The sequence below is a fragment of the Babylonia areolata genome, chromosome 22 (assembly GCF_041734735.1).
Source record: "Babylonia areolata isolate BAREFJ2019XMU chromosome 22, ASM4173473v1, whole genome shotgun sequence".
In the NCBI taxonomy this organism is placed as follows: Eukaryota; Metazoa; Mollusca; class Gastropoda; order Neogastropoda; family Buccinidae; genus Babylonia; species Babylonia areolata.
In genome coordinates this window covers 6685857-6707289 of record NC_134897.1, presented here as the reverse complement: position 1 = coordinate 6707289, position 21433 = coordinate 6685857, and the positions used below count along the sequence as shown (strand labels likewise).

Genomic DNA, 21433 nt, shown 5'->3' with positions numbered 1-21433 from the left:
CCACCCAGCCACCTGTCAAACCACACAGCCACCCAGTCACCTGTCAAACCACCCAGCCACCTGTCAAACCACCCAGCCACCTGTCACATCCACACATCCACCCAGCCACCTGTCAAACCACCCAGCCACCTGTCACATCCACCCAGCCACCTGTCAAACCACCCAGCCACCTGTCAAACCACCCAGCCACCTGTCACATCCACCCAGTCACCTGCCAAACCACACATCCATTGCACGATGCTGCGGGTACCTCTGAAGGTCCTGCTGGTGGCCTTGTTGAAGAGGAGCTGTCCATCAGTGTGGTCCTCCCCCTCACCCACAGTCTCGTTCAGTACCAGCAGGTACAGGTACACCACGTCGTGCAGAAAGGGGGAGTACTCAGAGCCCTCACACACACACACACACACACACACACACACACACACACACACACACACACACACACAGAGTCAGTCAGTCGAATCCGACCACTATTACCATCAGAACAGCAGAGGTAGCAACTGCTGTTCTGACTGTCTGGACTAGAATTTGAATTCGTGGAGAGCGTCTTGCCCAAGTTACATACCCACGATCTCTGCCAAGAGGGTTTTTGGGACAGTCGGCGTTGGGATGGTCCCCAAAGGCCAAGCAGCTCCCAAAGCAGCAGCACGAAGAGCCAGTGCAATCTCGCCTCCTAGTTTGAGAGTTATAGTCCTTCACGAAAGACTGAGCTCCAAATGAATTCCCATTGCAGTGGGGGAAATTATTGATCATACAGCTCTCACATTGCTGTTGGTCCAACTGTAAGCTCCTGTCAATCTAGAAGCTGAGTGTTAAGCCTTACACACACACACACATATATATATTATATATATATATATATATATATATATATATGTGTGTGTGTGTGTGTGTGTGTGTGTGTGTGTGTGAAATCACACTTGACAGCGTTAGTAGCAGAATTCGATCAGGTGTTAACTTCTGGAAAGGTTTTCGATGCCCACATTCGGCACGGCTTTTTGTGTCCTTGGCAAAGGCACTTTACCTGGATTTTTCTCACTCCACCCAGGTGTGAATGAGTACCTCACTTTCGTCATGAAAGATTATAAGCGGCGGAAGGAGAAGATTGGGCCTCGACTTTCTATGCCGACCCCCTGCACACAGTGAATATGAATTCACAGTCGCTATGGTTAGGTAATGGCATCTTTAACCCTGATATGAATTCTGGGGAGGTGCTCTCTTCTTTAACGCTTCTCTTTAGCTGGCAGCCAGAAGCAAGTGACCAGCCGGATGAGCACTCCGCAGTGCCAAACAGCTGTGGCGTGCTGTGCATGCTGACCTCCCTTCTGGAGACACACAGCGGCTTACAACATCATTTGAACTCACAGTCACCCTGACCACCCTCCCATACCCTCCAGCACAAATCAGTTGTTTTTTTTTTAAAGTCAGAACGTAACATGCATACGTAATAGTAGTGCCAAGACTGGTTTTTGACGCTTCACACACATACACGTTGAACTGTCGCATCCGGCAAATCGACAACTGGAGGGAGAGAGAGAGAGAGAGAGAGAGAGAGAGAGAGAGAGAGAGACAGACAGACAGACAGACAGAGAGAGACAGAGACAGAGATAGACAGACAGACAAACAGAGTATGTAGAGAGAGGAAGCGTGGGTATTCTCAGATTTTCCAGACACGCTGAAATATTATTGAACAAATTTCTATTTCTAAGAAACAATACTTAAACAATTGTCACCATTTCCTGAAACGTTAAATCAGCCTACAAAGAATTACAAGCAACCTCATCCCTGAAAAAAGTTATTTAAAAAAAAAACACACAAAAAAACCTCACCTGCCTTCCTGACAGAAGAGTGGCATTGTAGTTCCAAGGTGGCTGCGCCATTTTGACAGGAACTTCCTTCCGGAACTGCGTCACTTCCTCTCCTGCCATTTCCGCCACCGTGACCTGGACATTCCCAAATCATCCATCTCTCTCTCTCATTTCAACTGCTCTCATCAAAACAAACAAACAAATGGCTACAGTAAAAGGGAACTGTGCACCTTTCACACGCATGCTGCACTTGAAAGGAGGCAAAATAGATAGCAGGATAGAGAAACTCAAGACTCAAATTTTGAACTCAAGGACACAAACTTCACATGATAATGATGCTGACACAGATCTGTCACGCTGTTACATTCTTGACTAAATGTGTTTTCCATGTCACGCAGCCTCCGGGGCGAAGTGGTTAGCGTCGAGGACTGACGGCTGGGAGGACGCGGGTTCGAATCCCAGCGGAGGTAGGTTTTCCGGCCCGCGGCCGGCTCCTACCGAGTGTGCTATGGGCTTAAATTGGGAGACTGCGACCAAACAGTCGAGTATCATCCACTTCACGGATGCGTCTTTGGGTGTGTTGCTCTAATTACTTGACCAACACTGCAAGTGTCTGTATCTCTCGGGCCTGGTTGACGCCGGGATATCAGTATGAAAGGAAGCGTAGAGTACAGCCTTGTCACGAAGTCCCAAACCAAAACAGACCTCCATAGCAACATCGTCATCATCATAGTCACCTTCCTCCTCCTTCTTTGTCATTACTCAAGGACATACACTTCACACGATGATGATGCTGACACAGATCTTCACGCTGTTTCATTCTTGACAAAATGTGTTTTCTGTGTCACGCAGCCTGGACGTCACATAAAACAGTGGGTCTGCTTGACACTCCAGGGCCAGGGACAAAAGAGAAATCTTTTATGTGAACTAATATTTGTAAATAAAAAGAAATCCTTCTTTTGTTCGCTCACCAATTATTTTCTCTTTTATTTTTCACCATTACTCCTCCCCTCTCTTATCATTTTAGTGTTGCTTCAGGCTTTCTGCTAATGTTATTGGTGCCGCATAATTCTGGGGCATTCATTTCATATTTGTTTTTGTTTGCTGATGACGATGAATAAAGACAAGAATGACTGCAATGCTGCTTTTGAGGTCATTAAAGGTATGGCGATAAAATAAATGATGACTGCTGAGTCTGTAAAAGTTACAAGTGAAAGATGAATGATGCAATATAGCGCCTATCCTCGGTCGGACACCAAACTCTAAGCGCTTTACAAACACTGGGTCATTTCACAAAAGGCTGCCTACCTGAATAGAGCTGGCTGTTTCCTGTGTCATTCAGTCAGGTTTAAGTCACGCACGCATGTACACTCAAACATGTAACATTTTACATGTATGACCGTTTTGTCTATTCACCCCGCCATTTAGGCGGCCATACTCCATTTTCGGGGGTGTGCATGCTGGGTATGTTCTTGTTTCCACAATCCACCGAACGCTGACATGGATTACAGGATCTCTAACGTGCGTATTTGATCTTCTGCGTGCGTATACACAGGAAGGGGTTTCAGACACTAGCAGGTCTGCACATATGGGAGATCGGAAAAATCTCCACCCTTTACCAAGCTAGCACCATTATCGAGATTCGAACCGAGGACCCTCAGATTGAAAGTCGAATGCTTCAACCACTCGGCTATTGCACCGAATGGAGAAAGTGAAAACAACAACTAAAGCTTTGGGTTTGATAAAGTAAGTCTTATTTCAACAAGTCACAGGGTTTGATAAAGTAAGTCTTATTTCAACAAGTCACGGTTTTCAAAAATAAACTTTCTCCATTCCGAGACCGATTGTGGTTTGGGACTTCGTGACAAGTCAGAGTCTAGGCTCCTTTTCATCATATATCCCAGAGTCAGTCAGACCCGAGAGATACAGACGCCTGCAGCGTTCGTCAGGAAATTTGGGCAACACACCCAAAGTCAAACCAGTGACCCTCAAACATGTGATTCAAGAAACCTTTTGAGCCCATAGCACACTTAACTTTGGGTAGGAGCCAGCCACAGGCTAAAACAAAATTTTAACAAGAGAGGCAAGGCCTTCAAGACTCACTTGTGATGCACTTAAAAAAAAAATCCAAGCTTTTTATGTACTGAGCATAATTTCAAAATGTAATGTTTAAGATGAGAAAGATCAGTTTAAAGCAAATTAACTCCCCTAGCATTACAGAGTAATTTCCCTTTTTTACTATCTGCACCAGAACGTTTGCAAAATAAATAAAACTTCCAAGCTTAGCAAAAGAAGTTCCTGTTTGAACAAAAAATGATAATAATGACTGCTCTAGCTGTTGGGTCAGAATATCAGATCAAAGTGCCAAGTTTAGAGAATACAAAAAATATAAATATAACAGTAAATGCAGTTTGCATATTAGGCTTCATTCTTTATTTTTTTGTGCCCATCCCAGAGGCACAATATTGTTTTAAACAAGATGACTGGAAAGAACTGAATTTTTCCTATTTTTATGCCAAATTTGGTGTCAACTGACAAAGTAGTTGCAGAGAAAATGTCAATGTTAAAGTTTATCACGGACACACAGACACACACACAGACAACCGAACACCGGGTTAAAACATAGACTCACTTTGTTTACACAAGTGAGTCAATAAAAATAGAAGATGAAGAAGAAGAAACTCTGACGGGACTCGAACATGCGCCCTCCCCACCGTTACGCTAACCACTTCGCCACGGCTACTGGTCCTTTCTGGTAGTTCTCACTGACAATGTTTCTTGTTGTATTTTTCATATCGTTTCCGTTCTTTCTTGTCTTTCCTTCTTTTGACAACCTCAGATTGCGCTGTGTACTTTTTTGCTCTATTAAACCCTGTTTTCCTGTCGTTGTCTCTTACTTTCTTACGGATTCCAAGTATGATGACGTCGACTGGAACGATATATATCCTGTGGAATGAACCGCTTCCCGGACGAACAGTGAAGAGGCGGGGACATATCTTCGAACGACCCAGACATACAGTGCACTTAAACGTGAGGCCTCCTGGCGACCCAACATTGATAGCTCCCTGTCCACTGCAGACGAACCTTGGTGTGGCTGTGTATGGGGGGGACTCGGAATGAGCGGCGAAACAGTGCAAATGATGGGAGGGAGGGGGCGCGTGGGGGGGAGGGGGAAGCAAAGAAACAAACGGAAAAAAAGCAATCCCCTCCCCCTCCCCCCCCACCCACACCACCCAAAAAAGTTCGAAACTAATGAATTTTCGCGTTTGGGAGACAGGAATGCCACCAGCACGCCACATGGCGTCCCATTCACAGATCCAATCTAGATACAGGCGGCAACGTTCGCTTCGCATGTTGCAGGTAAAGACAGATTTTGCCCAACACACACGACTTCGTCCATTTTGATAATGGCGGTTGTATTGATTTTTTTTTTTTAGAACATGCTCTGTCTCTCTTTATCCCTGTTTGTGGATCTTTCTCTTTCTCCTTGTCCCTGATTGTTTGACTTTCCATATCTCTGTGCCTCTCATTCTCTCCTTAACTCTTTCTATCTCCCTCTCTCTTATCTTTCTCTCAGTCTCTGAGTGTCCGTCTCAGCACCTCTCTCTCTCTCTCTCCCCGCCCTTCTTTTGACATGTTTCTCTCGCGTTTTCTTTCCCTCCTCGATCTGTGTTGGTCTCTGTCTCTTCTGTCTCTGCTGTCCTCCTCCTCTCTCTCTCTCTCTCTCTCTCTGTCTCTCTCTCTCTCCGCCCTACAATACAACACAACGCAGCGCACTGCAAGGCTCCTCAACTCAACAAAACACCACACAACGCAGCACAGCGTACCCTTCATCACTTTACAAGTGCACCTTAGATTCAGCTTTACAACCACACTCTCCACAGTGACTCAAACAGGTAACGGTGAAGCTTCACTCACTTGGAACACGTGCCTATAGGCCTTCTTTATGACGTCATCGTCCTCGTCACCAGTCACCCATGGCGTCTGCACGTTGGCGGGTGGAAGGTGGTGCGGGATGAAGATGACGTAATTTCCGTCGAACATGCCCGCCACATACGCGCGCAGCAAGATCCGTCGTTTGGCCATGGCCATTTCCGTGCAAAGAATGATTACTGCAACACAGGTCACGATATACACGGAACTAAACTAAACTACATAAAATTACAAAATATAACATATAAGATAATTGCATCATCAGTGAGCTTCCTCCCCCCCCCCCTCCTGACATTTGGGTCAGGAGGCACTGCACCACGTGTGTAGATGGGATCAGCTGCAATACCGTTCTATCGCGTAACACAGTATCTAGATCAGCTATCATCCATTGTTGCTTCTAGTCCAGCCAACCGCACAGGGCTATATCAAGACTGCCGAATCACCAGAGCAAAACAGCACAGACAGTATATCATAGGCCTGCGGAAAAGAGCAAAAAAAAGTGTCAAGGCTTGCTCGAAGTAAGAAAGGGGGATGGGCTGGGAAGGTAGGAAAAAGGCAGAAAGAGAGCAATTGAAAAGAGGAAATTGCTAGCACATTTTCCCCAGAAGGTGGGGATGTTATTTATGCCTATAGACTCCCGGCATCTCTGTGGGGGATCTAGGTAAGCTGACAGCAGATCAATAACATTTACGTTTGTTTTGCATAGACATTTTCCATGGCATTTTTTTTTCCATTTCAAAGTAACCTATCACTAGAAAGGGTGGAATTACATTGTATATTGTATTGTATTATACAACACTGTACTCAAATTCAAGCCATTTTTTCCCCTGTTCCTCTATTTTCCGCAGACTGACACATAATTCCATCCTTACTTCTCCCTCGCTGACGAAGTCTGGAGAGGATTTCGTCGATCTCGTCGACGGTGGGGTCATCGCCGATGACGATGCTGTCAGCCACCGTGATGTTGTGGAAGCGGAACGTCTCCTCCGCCGCTCGGGACGAGTAGTCACAGAACACGTTTCTGGAACCAGGGTCCATAACGGTCATATCATAGCGATACGTTTCTGGAACAAGCGTGTATAACGGTCATAGCGTTACGTTTCTGGAACCAGTGTCCATAACGGTCATAGTGTTACGTTTCTGGAACCAGGTATAACGGTCATATCATAGCGATACGTTTCTGGAACAAGCGTGTATAACGGTCATAGCGTTACGTTTCTGGAACCAGGGTCCATAACGGTCATAGCGTTACGTTTCTGGAACCAGGGTGTATAACGGTCATAGCGTTACGTTTCTGGAACCAGGGTGTATAACGGTCATAGCGTTACGTTTCTGGAACCAGGATCCATAACGGTCATAGCGTTACGTTTTTGGAACCAGGGTGTATAACGGTTAAAACGTCAGCTTTCTGTTACATAGCTTATGGAGGCAGGAGGTTACAGTCACAGTCAGGTTAACGGAACCAGGAATTGTAACAATCAGAATATTCAGTTGTTACCCTTCAACATAAATTTCAATAAACCTAGCAAAGAACACTCAGGCACAAACACACACGCAGACACCACATACCCGTAACTGCACAGCACACCAGGACATGCTTGCTCACATAGAGCCGCTCATCATTTGATTCCGGTGTCATTCAATCTGGTTTCAGACGCGCTCGCACAAACCCCATATATCCGAACCCCCCCTCCCCCTCACCTCCCCTCCACCCCCACCCCCACACACGGCCACGGGCACTCACACACCTAAAACACCCCCTCCCTCCCGATCCCCATCCCCCCCACTCCCCCTAACACAAACTTGTTATCAGTGCGACGCCGAGACACCATCACCACACGGTCCCAGCGGAAGTAGCGGAAGATGTGCACGAGTGCAGACCCCATGGTGTTGAAGGGGGGCCCCAGACGAACCAGGGTCCGGAAGGTCGTCTTGTCTGCCAGGCTGGGGTCGCTGGAGGCCGGAGTGAACATGGGCAGGTTCCAGTAGGACGCCAGGAGTGCCGCTGGGGTAGTGGCTGCGGGAGGACAGAGAGCACGCTGTGTAAGCTTCTGCATGTCGTGCTCAGTGTTACGTTTATTGCTGCATTGTAGTGTCCTTTTAGCGATGAAAATCTCTGTTTAAACCAAAGCAAAATGTATGACATGAGTAACCAGATAAAATTTAAAGAATCAGTATATGAATATAAACAGGTATTAACATATACAAGTAACTAAATGAATGAAAGAATGAATAAATAAACGAATACTAGATATGCAAATATATGACGAAAGGAATAAGGTAATATACAACCGAACGATTAAATAAATGAAGACTATTTTTTTACATCACACACACACACACACATATATAATAGCTAATGAATTAATGCGCAAAATAAAGGAATGAACAGAGAAGAGACAAGAAAAGAAGAGACTGCGGTGGACAGAGACAGAGAGAGACAAAGAGAATTTCTGACTGACTGACTGACTGAATTTCTGAGGGTAATGCTAATAGAAAAACAAAAAATTCTTGTTTCATGTAGCCAGAGAGAGACAGAGAGAGAGGGAGAGAGAGAAACAGAGAGAGAGAAACAGAGAGAGAGGCAAAGACAGACAGACATAGAAAGACCGAAAAAGACGGTGAAGACAAAGAACAAGAACACACAAGGCCTGCCAACGTCAAACTGAGAAAACAGAAGTAACAAAGGAAACAAAAAACTCGACAAACAGCGTGAACAGCCACAAGAAAACAACAAAGACCCACCACCACCACAGCAACAATAACACCAACGACCACCGCAACAACCAACAGTAACATCGTCAACAGCCACAACGGCCCCAGCGGACTGACCCGAGGAGCAAGGGGGCCCAATGAAGGCGTCCACGGAGAACGTGTCCCTGAGGTGCACCGTCTTCCCTGCCCCGCCCACTGCACGGCACTCGTCGTCCTCCCAGTGCACACTGACACACACACACACATACATACATACACACACACACATACATACACACACACACACACATACATACATACACACACACACACACACACATACATACACACACACACACACACATACATACATACACACACACACATACATACACACACACACATACATACATACACACACACACACACACACAAACACACACTTATACACACATGGAAACAGACGCACAAACACGCGCATACACTCAAACACACACACACACACTCACACACACACACACACAAACGCGCATACACGCAAACACACACACACACACACACGCGCACGCACGCTCACGGGTGCACGCATGTTCACACATACTCGAGTGCTCGCACACAAATACACACTTGCGCGCGCGCGCGCGCGCACACACACACACACTCTCACACACGCACATACATACGAACACGCACATGCCCGCGCACACGTAAACACACACACACACACACTCAAGCACGCATGTACACACATGCGTATGTACACACACACGGCGACGATTTAGCTGGGATATCAACTGGAAAAGATCGACAATCTATAGTTAGAAAAAACATTTTTGCTGTATCATGTGAAATCAGATACATGTAGAAGGATGGCAAGGCGAGGCAAAAAGTATATTTCTTGATCCCCCTGAGGAAAAGGCTTGAGTGTGTTGGACAATGTTCAGTGTCTGTTTCACCTGGAAAACCATCTGTGGCCAGAAAAGAGGACGTATCGGATGTACCCCTAGAGAAAATCTGTGTAGGCGTCTGATGTGGAGTGATGGCCTTGATGTAACGCGTCAGCACAGGAAGCGAGAGAACCTGAGCGCATTGGTTCGAATCACAGCACAGTGGCCAGTATTTTCTCCATCTCCACTAGACCTTGAGTGGTGGTATGGATGCTAGTCATTCGGATGAGACGATAAACCGATGTCCCGTGTGCAGCATGCACTTGGCGCACGTAAAAGAACCCACAGCATCAAGGGTTGTCCCGGGCAAAATTCTGTAGAAAAATCCACGTCGATAGCAAAACAAATTATTTAAAAAAAACCCCAAAAAAACCCCCCAAAACCCCCCAAAAAAACAAAAAAAAACCCCCCTCCATGCAGGAAAAAATACAAAAAAGAATGGGTGGCGCTCTCAGTGTAGCGACGCGCTCTCCTTGAGGAGAGCAGCCCGAATTTCACACAGAGAAATCTGTTGTGACAAAAATTAGTAATACAACAATACAATACAATACAATACAGTGCAGTGAACCCTTACTGTTGTATTTTTGAGAACATATTTGTTGCTTTGGAGGAACGTGTACCTGTTGACAAAAACATCTTGAGGAAGGAAAACCGTGACATTCAGTGATGTATCCTTGGTGGAAACAGTTGTGGGGGTTTGAAGAGCATTTAGGGATGTATTTCTGGGGTAATATTAGTGGGAAAGGAAGGGTGTGTATCTGTGCACAATAATATTTTGGAGAAGGAAGAGCATTAAATATAAAACCTGGAGGAATATTCAGGGAGATGATTTAGTGGAGTATATTTGACGAAAATGTTCGAGTAGAAACTTCACTTGATAAGCTTCAAAGAGTTCAGAACAATGCTGATCGACTTATTTTCAGATCCTCCAAATTAGAACACGTTACTCCTCTCTTCCACTCCCTTCACTGGCTACCAGTTTCAAAAAGAATTGAATGCAAAGCTTTCTGCTCTGACGTTTTCTGCCCTCTCAAGCTGCCCTCGCTACCTCTCTGACACCCTTGGAATGTATATTCCAACTCGTCAACTTCGATCTGCTTCTGATACCAGGCTTTTAAAACTCCCTGTTAAAAAGAATCAGCATGGTCAAAGATCGTTTTCTTTCCAGGCTCCGTCATTGTGGAACAAATTACCAAAAAAAAATTGCGTCATTCTGTCTCACTGAAATCTCTTAAGTCTGCTCTGTAACGCATCTTTTCCAACAGCAGTAACAGCAGTTTTATTTTATCTTTTTTGTTATTTGTTTTTTTTTTTTTTTTTTTTTAAATCTTGGTGTAATCTGGTTTTGGGTGCATGTTTTGTTGTGGAGAGGCTGTTTGCCGTGTGTGTGTGTGTGTGTGTGTGTGTGTGGGGGGTGAGGGGGGGTTGCTGAGTGTCCGTGTGTTCGTGAGCCTGGGTGCGTGCTGCTGGGATGCGTTTTCTGGAGGGCGTCATAAGTGGGTGGGTAGTTTCCAACGTTCAGTTGCGTGAGTTTTTCACATGCTTCCGTGTGTGTGAGTGGGTGGGGTTAGGGGGTGGAGGGGAGTATAGATGGGGAGGCGGGGAGTGGGGAATGAAATGTAAAGCGTTCTGAGCAGTATTTCTGGAGAAATGTGCTATATAAATGTCCATTATCATTATTATTATTAGAAAAAAAACAACTTTAGTGATGTGTATTTGAAGAATAATATTGTGGGGTAGGAAGAACACTGAGTGATGAATCTCTGGAACGAAAACGAGTTGTGGTTAGGAAGAGCATATCCCTGATCTGTGGAGCGAAAACGAGTTGTGGTTAGGAAGAGCATATCCCTGATCTGTGGAGCGAAAACGAGTTGTGGTTAGGAAGAGCATATCCCTGATCTGTGGAGCGAAAACGAGTTGTGGTTAGGAAGAGCATATCCCTGATCTGTGGAACGAAAACGAGTTGTGGTTAGGAAGAGCATATCCCTGATCTGTGGAGCGAAAACGAGTTGTGGTTAGGAAGAGCATATCCCTGATCTGTGGAGCGAAAACGAGTTGTGGTTAGGAAGAGTATATCCCTGATCTGTGGAGCGAAAACGAATTGTGGTTAGGAAGAGCATATCCCTGATCTGTGGAGCGAAAACGAATTGTGGTTAGGAAGAGTATATCCCTGATCTGTGGAGCGAAAACAAATTGTGTTGTGGTTAGGAACAACATGTTTCTGGAGAAAATAAGCGTGAGGCAGGAGGAGCATTTAGTGACGCGATGGAGGACCAGTTTGCTCGCAGTTTTTGACGAACTACTTTACTGTTGCCATGGAGACCCGCGATAATGACCCGCCAAAATACCCTTGAAATGAGCGACAGTAAGAGGGACGCCACAGTACTTTACAGCCGTCCATGTTCGATCCTTCCTATTCGTGCAGTCAACTCTGCGCTGTCAGTCGTTACACTGGACCTGTTCTCTCAGTCGCTGCCTGCGTTTGTATTGAAAAAAGATTAAAGCACGAAGATTTGTAGTATATGTACATGAACACACAGATACACAGACACGCACACACAGACACAGACACACACACAGAGGTGGAGAGAGGGCGGATAGAGAAGAGAAGAAGAAGAGAGAGACACTCTGGCTCTCCCCTCATATTTCCACCCTCTTTGTCGTCCCAAAATGTCTACTGACAGGATGTCCCTAGGAGACTCATTAGCGCCATGCAAACACAAGGGACGCTACCGGTCAGTTTTCCATTTACCAGAACCCAGCCCACCGGAACCGGAACGCAACAGGCCGTGTCGCCATTTTGTCTGTTCGTGTCCGTTAGTAGGATGTTAAACCACACCCCATGAGACCATGCCCGGATCTGGACACTCGCGACTAATACTTCGTTTCAGGCTGATTAATACATGAAGACAAAGTTCGTTTTAAAGTCTCCGAACTGTCGAGAGGGGTTTTCCATACTGAAAAAAGTGCATATTTAGTTCCGGGTTTTCATAATTCTACCATTTTTTACGGCTACAAAATGAACGCTTGCACATTTGCTCAAATCAATAAATAATGCAATGAATCTGTGTGAGAGTTGTATGGACAGTTGCAAATTCACTCCATGAACAGGGAAAGTAATCTATCTGTGTGGGATAGAATAGACTGTCCCTCCAAATTCCAGTTAATAAGATATGTCTGTATTATGTCAGGCAGACAGGTACACAGTGGAAACAAAAGTGTGAATGCACACTTAAAACAACACCTGCTCTACAGCAGAAACAGTGTCTTCGGGCGTATGGCATTCAACATTCTCTTCAGACACAGTGCGATCTGTAGCACACGAGACATAACGTCTACTGACTCGATATGGTTATTTGTTTGTTTTTGTTGTTGTTTTTGCATCGAGCAACAAACCAAGACCATACTGCGTGGGAGAAAGGGGAGACGCTTTGCATGAAGGAGACGGGTTATAAGAGGGAGTGGTCAGCTAAGGGGATGGTGATAGGACACTGCTAAAACACGGTGGTCATGTAGGAACAGAGGCACGCAGCGGAAGAACTGGACACTGGCAGCAAGAGGCTGGACAACAGAGAACAAAATGACCATCGCTGAGACTAATGCTGGCTATCAGTCGAGAGGTAGGTATTATGCCTTATTCAGCACTGAAATGAGTTTTCTCATGAATACTTCATCAAGATTCTCTCAACACGATGTCGATAGAGTGGGTGATGACAATGGTGCTCTCTCTCTCTCTCTCACACACACACAAACCCCGCCACCCCCCACCCCCAAAAAAACAACAAAAAAACCCAACAACAAATAACCCATTACAGACTGACTTCTCTTTCCATACAGCAGACGACAATGACGAGCATGACTTCCATTCGGAAGGGAAAGCAAATAATGATACAAACGACAGTGCCATTAGACAGTGTACAAGCCATGAATTCAGGGCAGAGCAAAGCCGTGTCACCACAGAGAACCGTGACCAGCTGACCACACCTGTTCCTGGGTGCTGACCAACCACAGACACAGTTGCCGTTCTCTGCCCACTCTTCAATCCTTGGCTTGCTCTTGCCCCTTACCCTCCTCTTTTCTCTTCAATTTTCACCTTCTGAAATAATTAGTCTCTCATGTTTAGAGAGTTAAAGGGACAGAGAGAGAGAGAGAGAGAGAGAGAGAGAGAGAGAGAGAGAGAGAGAGAAGAGATAGAGGCAGACAGAGAGACAAAGACAGAAACAAAAAACAAAACCCACACATACACCCACGCGCGCGCGCGCGCGTACGCGTACAAACACACACACACACACACACACACGGACACTCACACATATTCGAGCGCGTACACACACACACACACGGACACTCACACATATTCGAGCGTGTACACACACACACACACACACACACACACACGTACAGAAAGACCGACTCACCTAACACGGATGCCGGCCAGCAGCCCCTCACTCTCCGCTCTCTCGATGGCCATGGTGGCAGCAGCAGCGTTCGTCTCCCAGCCCAGTCGCACGTGCTTGAAGGGACTCATCATGCCCACGTGAACGTCTTTCTGCCCTCCTCCCCACCCAGCTCGCAGCAGCAGCAGCAACAGCAGCAACAGCAGACGAGTCATCAGTGCAGTCTCTTGGACGACCAGGAAGGAGGGGTTGATCACCGTTTCACCTTCACCACAGGCAGATGGAGGATGGGAGGTATGATAAGAACATATACATTTCAACAAATTGTAGACACAAATAAGAACAAGAGCCCTATCCCATGTGCTTATTTGTGTCCACAGTTTGTTGAACGCAAATCTAAATGAGACGAAGAGACTGTACACCACCTTGCACTGAACAGATAATAACCAGTGAGAAGTAGAGGCTAAGAATGATCAACAGGTGATTATAGTCACTCCATGGAAGGAAGATATATGTATACATACATATATATATATATATATATATATATATATATATATATATACATCGATATATACATTAAAGAATAATCAAAAACAGTATACGGTAGGCAGATTCGAACCAGCATTTCCAGTTAGTTAACGGGCAGGTAAATATAATAAATAAGAGAAACAAACCAAGAAACGTCCTTAAACAGTAGCTATCAAATCCCCCAAAACTCTGACGTCATCTTTCAAATCCCCAGAACTCTGACGTCAACTTTATATCACCAAAACTCTGATAACAGCTTTCAAAATCCCAAATTTGTGATGACATCTTTCAAATCCCCCAAATCTCTGACGATATCTTTTAAATCTCCCAAAACTGACATCTTTAAATCCTCCAAATCTGACATTTTTTAAATTCCCAAAATCTCTGACATTTTTCAAATCTCCCCATATCTCTGGCAATATCTTTGAAATCCCCCAAATCTCTGACGACAGCTTTCAGATCCCGCAAATCTATTACGACAGACCTCAAATCCACAACATTCTGACGACAGATTTCTGATCTCCAAAATCTCTGACGAAAGCTTTCAAATTCCCAGAATCTCTGACAGAAGCTTTCAAATCACTTAAATCTCTGACGACAACGTTCATATCCACCATATCTCTGACGACAGATTTCAAATCCCCCAAGTCTTTCACGACAGGTTTATCTCCAAAATTATCTGCGGGCAGAATATGCATCATACATATGTACAACTGTCATCAGCTTATACTGGCCACCTGTGATTCAGAACCTAATCTTGTTATATTGCAGGACAGCTGTGATATAATCATACACTGCATTCGTCAATGTCAGTTTTTGGCATTGTCACAAGGGACGTCTTTCAGTCATGCCTTTAGTTTTGACTTAAAGACTCACAGCTAAAAAATTAACTGTCATTCAAGTCGGACACAGTTTCAGTTTCAGTAGCTCAAGGAGGCGTCACTGCGTTCGGACAAATCCATATACGCTACACCACATCTGCCAAGCAGATGCCTGACCAGCAGCGTAACCCAACACAGATATAAGGTAGTGGTTCAGTCGCCTATTTATAGTGTTTATATATATATGCAGTCTGTAAGCCGCCTCACAAACTTCACAACGACCGCCGCACCAGGTTCATCTCCAAGGGCAGCTTTCATATGCTAGAAACCTACATTGTAAACAGTGCGTACTCTCCAGAGGAATTCCCCAAGGCATGTTCACTGTACGAGTTCCGATTCGGTAACAATTGCATTCACTGAAACGTGCGTGCGTGCGTGCATGTGCGTGTGTGTGAGGGATGACAATGGGAATTGAGAGAGAGGGAAATATAACTCTTCATTATTTCAATAATCATTAGCTCTCCTTGAATAGTATTAAAGCTGCGTTTAACCACAACCAAACAATGTTTTTATCAAACATAATATCAGTAAACAAAAATTGTTCCAAAGCTCCACAACTCCCAAGACCGTCTCATTTAAAATGATAACGTATGAAAGTAATAAAATGAATATTGTTTCATAGCACCAAAATACAGCTATAGTATATGTGAGAATAAATGTATGTCGTGCATGAGGAAAATGAATGGGAAATGGAGAAATCGTAATAGCTGCAATGTGTCAAAAGTTGGTGGTTGTGAATAATCTTGATGTCAATATATATATATATATATATATATATATATATATAATCAGTTCATTTCCAGAGATATTCAGTTTCCCAACAAAAACGCAGTAGATAACAAGAAAAACCGAATGCCTGTAAAAATTGGGACTTGAGCTTTGAAAACAAGCTTGACTGGAAACACATTTTTTTCAATACAAAAAAAAAATCCATGAGATAAGGTTGGTTCCAGATGAAAATTAATTATCATATTCTTGTGACAAATTCTGTCTTGATGAAGATGGGAATACTCCCAGATAATGTGTGTAATTTTTGTAAGAAAGAAAGAGATACAATTCTGCATTATCTATGGGAATGTAACCATGTACAACATTTTTGGACGGAGTTTGTGAGATATTTAAAAGAAAGGTGTTTTCATTGTGATAGACTTAACCTGAATGACACACTGGTGATTTTTGGACATAACAAAATGAAAACTGATGAATGTTTCTTATATATTTTATTGATAGCTAAATTTTATGTATACAAATGTAGAATCAACAATGTAAAACCAACACTACAAATGTTCCAAAAATACCTCAAACAGGCATATGAAGTAGAAAAGTATGTCTTTAATATAACTATGGAATATAATTGTAACAAGTTTGTGGAAAAATGGGCACTTTATAACTGTTTAATACAAGATTAAGCTATACAATGCTACCTTGAAATTTTGCCATTGAACATATATTGTTTGCTGTTGTGGACTTGTCAGTACCTAGAACTTAATTATATGCTTACCCTCTACTTTCTAATGCACAAAACATATAAATTATGTATATGTAAACCTTTGTCTGAATAAAAAAAATGTTGAAAAAAACAACAACAAACAAACAAAATACCGCAGTAGATTTTAACTCTGCATGATGCTTAACAAAACATATCAGTAAATTATCATGTGAGGTCTGTTCCGCAATTAGTGCTATGTATTCATGATGTTATCTGTACATTCTTGGAGTATTCCTGGCATTGACAATCAGTGCATTTTGTTCATTAAAGAAACGAAAAACGAAACAAAACAAACATTCCCCCCCCCAAAAAAAAAGAAAAAGAAAAAAGAAAAACAACAACAAAAAACAACAACAACAAAAAGCAAAAAACAAAAAAACAAACAAAATGAGCCAGACCTCTGTGGCTGTGTGTGTTGATGAACCACGTCAGCTCAAGCTGAGCAATAAAGTATGTGCTCTAAAACTGCTCGAGAACTTGACATGAAACGAAAACTAGTACTGCCGCCGTTGAAGCCTCTTCAACGGTGACATGACCCCTGTACTCACCACCCCCTTTAAAATCACGTGGTCAGGAACCGAATGACTACACCGAGCAGTGTTTCACGTGAATCACGGGCTGACAGCTACTGGGAGTGAACAGCTTGAAATTGTTAAAACTGCTTTTCTTTTCTGAACAAAAGCAAGAACAACAGGAACTGCTACGACTAAAGTACCCATGGTACTTGCGAACAGCGTGTAATTGCGAAAGATTCGTACACCGCCCCATTTCGAAGCGTTCTCAACGGTTCCATTTCACAATTTGACGTCTGCTTCGACCTTTTTCTATCATTCCCAAGAACCAGTCTAACGTCAGCTATTTCTTACTATTTTCGCGCTATTTCTATTCGCGCACCACTGCCGACCAAGGTCACAAACGTGCTCTAAATATCCAAAAATAAAGCAAGTTGTAGGACTTGAACTTTGACAAAGTTTGAAATAGTTGATTTTGATCGGATATGTTGAATACGCATTACCAGTGCTGGGAGAATTTAAGAAAGCATATTGGCGACAGATCAGAATGTCAGTTTTGACCGGAGTCTGAAAAATAGTGTTGTTTGCAGTTAGACCATGGGATAGTGGAGTGATGGCCTAGAGGTAACGCGTCCGCGTTGGAAGCGAGAGAATCGGAGCGCGCTGGTTCGAATCACGGCTCGGCCGCCGATATTTTCTCCCCCTCCACTAGACCATGAGTGGTGGTCTGGACGCTAGTGATTCGGATGAGACGATAAACCAAGGTCCCGTGTGCAGCATGCACTTAGCGCACGTAAAAGAACCCACGGCAACAAAAGGGTTGTTCCTGGCAAAATTCTGTAGAAAAATCCGCTTCGATAGGAAAAACAAATCAAACTGCACGCAGGAAAAAATACAAAGAAAAGGGTGGCGCTGTAGTGTAGCGACGCGCTCTCCCTGGGGAGAGCAGCCCGAATTTCACACAGAGAAATCTGTTGTGATAAAAAGGAATATAAATACAAATAAATAAATCAATACAAATAAATATTTGACTTGCGTCTATTTGCGAACGATGCTGCACAAGTGAGTCCAAAAGGAATGTAAGAATTCAGATAAGGCCAACAGAAGAATAACCTCAGTACTTCTCACACAGGATCAAACAGGAGTCCCACCAGGTCTGCATGTCACCTTTCTTCTAGAAACATGGCGGCTGGTAGAAATGAACAAGTGCAATCACGCTAGTGAAACAAATAAAATGAATGGTTGGGCTGAAACAACTGAATATCATTACGACAATGAAACGAATAAAATGAATGGATTCCAGGACTGACAGAATAAAAAGCGTGGAAATGAAAATAAAAGAACTCCAAGAAAATAAAACCAAATGAATGAATAAACAGATTTGGTGACCAATGGTTAAGAAGATAAAAATAGATAAATGGTTAAGAAGATAAAAATAGATAAATAAATAGATAGATAAAAACATAAATAGAATCGAATAATGGATAAATTGTGCACGAATAGAAAAATAACCCCCAACAAACTTACCAAATAATGATGAAACAAAATGATGGAATGAACAGATTTGATGACTTAAAAAGGCAACAAAAATAAAGGCCCCCCCAAAAAAAAAACGTTAAGGCGACAGATCATCAAACATGGCTAAACATATCAGGCGAAGACAAAAAGGAACACTGAAACTGGCTGGAGAACATGAACACATTCCTCACTCATTCCACGTCGGGGAAAAAGAAAACGAAAAAGATGCCCTCTGCACGATCAGTAAGGCAGCACGAGTTGCACGCAGACACTCACTCACAGGCACAAACCACCGATGCTCCCAAACTGCAAAGTTTACATACAGTCGATCCTGTGTGTGTGTGTGTGTTAAACGTCGCCAGCCGCACGCCCTCACGCGCGCGCAACCTAAGGAATCGGGTAAAACATTACCCATTGGTTGAACTTCGAAACAGAGAGAGAGTGTGTGCATGTGGGTGTATGGGTGGGTGGATGTGGTGGTGGTGGTGGGGCGACAGGGGGAGTCGGGTGGGGTAGGGTGCGGACTGGACGAACGGTTGTTACTGTTACATGTTACATATCCCTTAACTTTCGCTGATGCTGTTGGTTCACTAGTGAAGACATCGCTACCACTCTCCTCATCAGTCTGTCCACCACTCTCTGTGATTCCACCAGATCCATTCTTGTCCTTTCGTGGATATTTCCTCACCGCTTCTTCTGACTGTCCCTTGCAATGTGGTTCAGCGGGAAACAGGTCCATACAACTTGTTTTCCACTTCTTGACGACAGTAATGGGGTGATCTTTCTTCTTTTGGTGTTCACAGCTGCACCATCAGTCCAGTTCCCGCGATGAATGACGCTGTTTTCTTCAGCCCTTCTTGGCTGCTGTGTAGTTCGGTCAAAGTGGAGTGTTTACAGGCCACACATCTTGTCTTGCCTGCTTGATCAGTGTCAGCTTTGGAGGATGTGCTCCACTGTCTGGTCTTGCTGTCCACAGGGACAGGTGGGAGATGGCACCAGCTTCAGTTTTCGGTACATGTGTTTGTTCGGTCTGTTGTGACGAGTGTGAGATCTCACCAGGACACTTTGCTGCTCTCTGGGTAACGTGTGGTAGTCGTCCCTGACTGTTGTAGGTGCCGTTAGTGCCCTGATGGACTTCAACTCACTGAAGCTGATGCTGTTGTTGGGTTGCTCCCCTAAGGAGCTCTCATTTGCATAGCTGTCTACAAACTTGTCCGCTGCCTTGTTTCCAGTCAGTAGGAATCCATTTTCTTCTAGGGAAACATTAATCTGCTCTGGAGCTGCCTTCATCACAGAATTGTCTGGTGAGTCTCCAGAGCTTTCTGCTATCCTCAAAATTCAGTGAAGCCGTTTTCTCTCTCCAGCTTCTACTTGCCTGTACCTTGAATTTGAGAAATATAGCTTTGGCTTGCTGGAGTTTGATATTGTTTTTATGTGACGGATTGACTTCTGCCTCTCTGGTTTTTGACAAGGCATCTTGCAGTTTCTGTACCTCATTACTCCAGCAGGGCTTGTAGTTCCGCCTGGCACCTCTTGGTATGGTTTCATTGGTGTGCACTCTTTGAATTCCGTAACCACCAAGGTGATGTCTCGCACATAGACAACTACATTTTAGTGACAGTGCTGGTGCGATGGGCAAAAGTGGCTCGGTTTGCCTTCTTGTGGTTACATTGTGGGAAGTTTGTCTTTGTGAAGGATGTGAGGCCCATGTAAGGAACACAGGTCATTGCCACCAAGCTGAAAAAGGCCACGCCTGGGTGGATGTAGTGTGCCAGCTTCTGGAGAAGGTAGGACAGTCAGTGGGACTGTTAGTCAGCAGCAGGTGGTTGTCGTCTTGCCAGTTCTCCACTTCTTCACCTCTGCGATCCATGTGGTTGAAACCCCATCTTTGTGAGTGGTTGCTAAAATCTCTCACCACAAGAGAACTGGTCTGCTATGCTCATGGAGTCGTGAGACAAGGCTTGTCATTGAGGGAATAGAAGTTTACAAGTTGCAGATCTGATGTGGCAACTGAATTTTCAGCATGATGTTCAGAGTCCTCCATGTGCGGAGCAACGAAACAGGCATTACTGTAGTTCCTGACCAGTGTCAGGACTCCTCCTCTGCTTCGGTGAGTGCGGTCAGACCTGAAGCACCGGTATCCTGTCACTTTGAAGGTTTTGTTATTTTTGTTTGGATACGTCTCTTGGATGCAGCAAATCGTGACATCTTTCTCCTGCAGGATATGCTCCAGTTCTGTCTTTTTGTTCAGGGTGCTTCCAGTGCATAACCGTGCTTGGTGGATTTTGTTCCTTTGCTGCAGCCAGTGAGGCATGCTTCTCTCTCATTACTTTTCGTGGTTCACTCCTCTAGATCTTCTGTGTTCAGCCTGCCCTGTTTGTGGTACCATTGGCCCCCTAAAGACGGTCTTGGATAGGGAACGGCTAAGCTGGATCGGGGTCTAATGCCACAATGGCCGCCCCTTTCATGTCAGTGTAGGGAGCGAGGGGGCCAGCCGCACCCCATCCACCAAGCCTGCTAAGGTGCAAGCACACGGCATGAGCTGGAGAAGACGGGGCACAACCACTGCCCCACCACCACCGAGATACTAGATCAGGATGATTCAATACGATGAAAATAACACTTTAACTTCCGATCATAGCTCTTTTTTTTCTTTTACATTTTAAAGGATTGATAGCACTCAGAGAGACAGAGAGCGCGCGCGCGTGTGCGTGTGTGTGTGT

General features: G+C 44.4%; 2 protein-coding genes across 2 annotated transcripts in view; both read right to left on the bottom strand.

The window, feature by feature from the left end:
• Window positions 1-5852, bottom strand: part of LOC143297499 (atrial natriuretic peptide receptor 1-like) — a 45670-nt gene extending 39818 nt beyond the window's left edge. Inside the window, exons 1-3 of the mRNA XM_076609899.1 lie at window positions 5727-5852; window positions 1830-1943; window positions 251-386 (exon numbers count right to left, since the gene is read on the bottom strand). Of these exons, the coding sequence (XP_076466014.1) occupies window positions 251-386; window positions 1830-1943; window positions 5727-5852 (376 nt within the window). The remainder of the gene's footprint in view (window positions 1-250; window positions 387-1829; window positions 1944-5726) is intronic.
• A 309-nt stretch (window positions 5853-6161) lies between these two features.
• Window positions 6162-15507, bottom strand: LOC143297498 (atrial natriuretic peptide receptor 3-like). The gene is made up of 6 exons (XM_076609898.1): window positions 15483-15507; window positions 13801-14044; window positions 8574-8683; window positions 7545-7758; window positions 6614-6762; window positions 6162-6172 (listed from the first exon to the last, which is right to left on the bottom strand). Exons 1-6 carry the CDS (start codon window positions 15505-15507, stop codon window positions 6162-6164), a joined length of 753 nt encoding a protein of 250 aa, XP_076466013.1.
• Between the last annotated feature and the right edge of the window lie 5926 nt (window positions 15508-21433).

Bases quoted from the DNA above. Each gene is read 5' to 3' on its own strand.
- LOC143297498 (XM_076609898.1), bottom strand. From the start codon at position 15,507: ATGCCTTGGGGAATTCCTCTGGAGA. The intron at 14,045-15,482 runs GTACGCACTGTT...CCTGTGGTGAAG, and splicing joins TTGGGGAATTCCTCTGGAGA to GTGAAACGGTGATCAACCCC. The intron at 8,684-13,800 runs GTGAGTCGGTCT...TGTGTGTGTCAG, and splicing joins CTGGCCGGCATCCGTGTTAG to TGTGCACTGGGAGGACGACG.